At 50.0% G+C, this 5,000-nt stretch overlaps 1 protein-coding gene across 1 annotated transcript in view; it reads right to left on the reverse strand.

Moving 5' to 3' along the window:
• nbeal1 (neurobeachin-like 1) overlaps positions 1 to 5,000 on the reverse strand; it is an 80,686-nt gene that overhangs the window by 8,958 nt on the left and 66,728 nt on the right. Inside the window, 4 exon segments of the mRNA XM_042702820.1 lie at positions 1,027 to 1,199; positions 1,663 to 1,772; positions 3,206 to 3,295; positions 4,394 to 4,510. Of these exon segments, the coding sequence (XP_042558754.1) occupies positions 1,027 to 1,199; positions 1,663 to 1,772; positions 3,206 to 3,295; positions 4,394 to 4,510 (490 nt within the window).

Below are 5,000 nucleotides of genomic sequence, written 5' to 3' on the forward strand. Positions count from 1 at the left end.
AGTGGACAAGGTAAAAATGTGTTTTCAGTCAAGTGTAACTTAACCTAAATTCTTATTAAGGTGACCAGCTAATGTTGAGCACCAACAGAATTGTTTGCTAGCTAGCGTTAGCTAGCTGATTTGACCATAGGGTATGAACATGTTCATTCATCTGACACTAGGCTAAAGTGTTAGCGAAGTCCCGCTAGCCACAACTAACAGAATATAACAGCATACAGAGTACTAGTATAATCTTAATAATGAACAGGTCGATAGCTAGCTGGTTAGACCATATATTTCCTTTTGACACAACTATACTAGCCAGCGTTAGCGAAATCCCGTTGAGTGCTTAACCTAACTTGCAGAGAGCTGGTTAGCTAACATTAATGTACATGATGTGTGCATTGATTCTCTTAAGTGTTTTATTCAAATGTTCTATTGAAGGATTTGTGCAATTGATACATTTAAGTTTGTCTTTCAGTTATATTGTTATAATAAAAAATAAATACGATTTTTTTTTCCGGGGGGTTGGGGCGCTCAGAGGGGGTCTCGCCACTGCACACAGACATGTTTTATATGGTTTTTGGCGTCTCTGTCTCTGTCTCTGTCTCTGTCTCTGTGTGTGTGTGTGTGTGTGGTTACCCATGTGTCTGATGTGCTGTCCCGTGGTCTTGCCCTTGACCAGTGAGGTGACCCTCAGGCTGTTGTGTGTTTGTGTGTGTGTGTGTGTGTGTGTGTGTGTGTGTGTGTGTGGTGTGTGTGTGTGTGTGTGTGTGTTTACCCATGTGTCTGATGTGCTGTCCGGTGGTCTTGCCCTTGACCAGTGAGGTGACCCTCAGGCTGTTGTGTGTGTGTGTGTTCGTGTGTGTGTGTGTGTGTGTGTGTGTGTGTGTGTGTGTGTGTTACCCATGTGTCTGATGTGCTGTCCCGTGGTCTTGCCCTTGACCAGTGAGGTGACCCTCAGGCTGTTGTGTGTGTGTGTGTTCGTGTGTGTGTGTGTGTGTGTGTGTGTGTGTGTGTGTGTGTGTGTGTGTGTGTGTGTGTTACCCATGTGTCTGATGTGTTGTCCCGTGGTCTTGCCCTTGACCAGTGAGGTGACCCTCAGGCTGTTGTCCCAGTGGCCTCCGCTGAAGAGCAGCTTGCCGTCGTGGGACACGACAAACAGACCGGACGCCACCTCCACACTCGGACAGAACCGACCCGACAGGACACGCTGAGTCCTACGGAGAGAGGAGGAGGAGGAGGAGGAGGAGAGAGGGATAGAGAGAGAGAGGAAGAGGAGGATGAGGAGAGGGAGGGATAGAGAGAGAGAGGAAGAGAGGAGAAGGAGAGAGAGGGATAGAGAGATGGTGAACATCCAAATGGCTTAAGCTGCCCCCTTGGGGATATACAGAAGGAGAAAGAGATAGAGGCAGAGAGATAGAGAGACAGAGAGATAGAGAGACAGAGAGATAGAGAGAGAGACAAAGAGAGAGATAGAGAGACAGAGAGAGAGATAGAGAGACAGAGAGAGAGATAGAGAGACAGAGAGAGAGAGAGAGAGAGACAAAGAGAGAGACAGAGAGATAAAGAGAGAAAGAGATAGAGAGACAGAGAGAGAGCGATAGAGAGACAGAGAGAGAGAGACAGAGAGAGAGAGAGAGAGAGAGAGATACAGAGAGACAGAGAGCGACAGAGACTCACTTGGGGTTGGACACAGTGGGGTCTTTGATGAAGGTGAAGTAGTTGGAGATGTTCTTGTCGTAAGGCAACCAGCCGTGAGTTCCCATCAGGCAGTTCTGGCTCACCGTTACCTGGGCAACAGAACACCCGTGGTTACCATGGAAACACATCTCGACACAACAAACTAATAACTAACAGTCAGTCACTAGCTAGTATTCAGTTACGCTTCTAGACTGAGGGCCGAACTGGAGTGGACATTGTGTGTGTGTGTGTGTGTGTGTGTGTGGGTGTGTGGGTGTGTGGACTCATCAGAGAGTCGGGGCTGTGTGTGTGTGTGTGTGTGTGTGTGTGTGTGTGTGACTGATATGGAAGACTGGATCTGACATTGTGTGTGTGTTCGTGTGTTTGGAAGACTGGATCTGACATTGGATTGGTTCCCAGAAGCCAACTGTGTGTTTTGACTTGACTGTAGTGAAGGGACCCTCCCCCAGAGACTCACCAGAGAGTCGGGGCTGTGTGTGTGTGTGTGTGTGTGTGTGTGTGTGTGTGTGTGTGTGTGTGTGTGTGTGTGTGGACTCACCAGAGAGTCGGGCCTGTGTGTGTGTGTGTGTGTGTGTGTGTGTGTGTGTGTGTGTGTGTGTTACGACCCTGTGGGTCTGTCTATGTATTTTTGCCGGTGCTTCTGTTTTGTCTTGTGTGTCTTGCAGGTGGGTTGGTGCGCAGCTGATTGGGGCTCTAATCCCATTGGGCCTGTAGAAGTCCCGGCCCTTTAAAAGCGTCCAGGATTCCATCATACGGGGCTTGCTTTGGGGATCGCGCATTTCTGTCGTCTGCCACCACTCGTTGCCGCCAGGCCCAGCCTCGGGCCTCGCCCGCGCCACTACCATCATGTGCGCTACTCACCGGAGTGAGAGACCGGGAGAGAGTGCCAGGCTGTTGAGGCCTGTTCGCGAAGCCTTGTGTTTTTTGCTTGTTACGTTATTTTTGAGCCTTAGTTTAATTTATTTATTCTTTGTCCAATAAATTCACGGTTATTTTTATTCCGTTGTCTGCCCGTGTTTTAAAATATTTGTCATGTCCTAAAGCCCTAGACAGGGACGTGACAGTGTGTGTGTGTGTGTGTGTGGACTCACCAGAGAGTCGGGGCTGTGTGTGTGTGTGTGTGTGTGTGTGTGTGTGTGTGTGTGGACTCACCAGAGAGTCGGGGCTGTGTGTGTGTGTGTGTGTGTGTGTGTGTGTGTGTGTGTGTGTGTGGACTCACCAGAGAGTCGGGGCTGTGTGTGTGTGTGTGTGTGTGTGTGTGTGTGTGTGGACTCACCAGAGAATCGGGCTGTGTGTGTGTGTGTGTGTGTGTGTGTGTGTGTGTGTGTACTCACCAGAGAGTCGGGGCTGTGTGTGTGTGTGTGTGTACTCACCAGAGAATCGGGCTGTGTGTGTGTGTGTGTGTGTGTGTGTGTGTGTGTGTGTGTGTGTGTGGACTCACCAGAGAGTCGGGGCTCTGTGTGTGTGTGTGTGTGTGTGTGTGTGTGTGTGTGTGTGTGTGTGTGTGTGTGTGTGGACTCACCAGAGAGTCGGGGCTGCCCTGGGAGATGAAGGAGTGGGACTGGTTCTTAGGAACCACAGCCTTCACCAGCGCAACACCGTCACTAATGCCCTACAACAGGACACACACAGAAGAACACACACAGTCTTAACCAATCAGAGACAGACACACACACACTCACACACTGACACTCACAGACACACACACACACTCACACACACACTCACAGACAGACACACACACACAGACAGACACACACAGAGTCTTAACCAATCACAGACAGACACACTCACAGACAGACACACACTCACACACACAAACACACAGACAGACACACACTCACAGACAGACACACACTCACAGACAGACACACACACACACACTCACAGACAGACACACACTCACAGACAGACACACAGAGAAGAACACACAGAGAAGAACACACAGTCTTAACCAATCACAGACACACACACACACACACACACAGACACTCACAGACACACACACACACTCACACACACACTCACAGACAGACACACACACACAGACAGACACACACAGAGTCTTAAACAATCACAGACAGACACACTCACAGACAGACACACACTCACACACACAAACACACAGACAGACACACACTCACAGACAGACACACACTCACAGACAGACACACACACACACTCACAGACAGACACACAGAGTCTTAACCAATCACAGACAGACACACAGACACACACACACACTCACAGACAGACACACACACACTCACAGACAGACACACACTCACACAGACAGACACAAACTCACATACAGACACACACTCACAGACAGACACACACTCACACACAGACACACACTCACACACAAACACACAGACAGACACACACTTACAGACAGACACACACTCACACTGGCACAAACACACACTGTCCATCGCATGTTCTGTAATATTTATTTCACTACAAAATGTGGCCTCCTCAGTAACCATGTGAGATCATCTGTGTGTGTGTGTGTGTGTGTGTGTGTGTGTGTGTGTGTGTGTGTGACATCATCTGTGTGTGTGTGTGTGTGTGTGTGTGTGTGTGTGTGTGTGTGTCTCACCTCCACGAAGAAGGACTTGAGTTCAGTGACGTGTTCAAAGACGCTGAGAGGACAGGAGTCCAGCCGTGTGTGTGTGTGTGTGTGTGTGTGTGTGTGTGTGTGTCTCACCTCCACGAAGAAGGACTTGAGTTCGGTGACGTGTTCAAAGACGCTGAGAGGACAGGAGTCCAGCCGGGCCTTCCTCTTCTCCAGCTCCTCCAGAGACAGACGCACGGGATGGGGCTCCTGGCCAATCACAGCAGCCCGTCAGTCACACTCACCAGCCAATCACAACAGCCCGTCAGTCCCACTCACCAGCCAATCACAACAGCCCGTCAGTCCCACTCACCAGCCAATCACAACAGCCCGTCAGTCCCACTCACCAGCCAATCACAACAGCCCGTCAGTCCCACACACCAGCCAATCAAACACACCAGCCAATCACAACAGCCCGTCAGTCCCACACACCAGCCAAACAAAACACACTAGCCAATCACACACACTCACCAGCCAATCAAACACACCAGCCAATCACACTCACCAGCCAATCACAACAGCCCGTCAGTCCCACTCACCAGCCAATCAAAACACACTCACCAGCCAATCACAACACACCAGCCAATCACACACACTCACCAGCCAATCACAACAGCCAGTCAGTCCCACTCACACACACCAGCCAATCACAACAGCCCGTCAGTCCCACTCACCAGCCAATCAAATCTACCAGTCAGTC

This window comes from Clupea harengus, chromosome 21 (assembly GCF_900700415.2).
Source record: "Clupea harengus chromosome 21, Ch_v2.0.2, whole genome shotgun sequence".
In the NCBI taxonomy this organism is placed as follows: Eukaryota; Metazoa; Chordata; class Actinopteri; order Clupeiformes; family Clupeidae; genus Clupea; species Clupea harengus.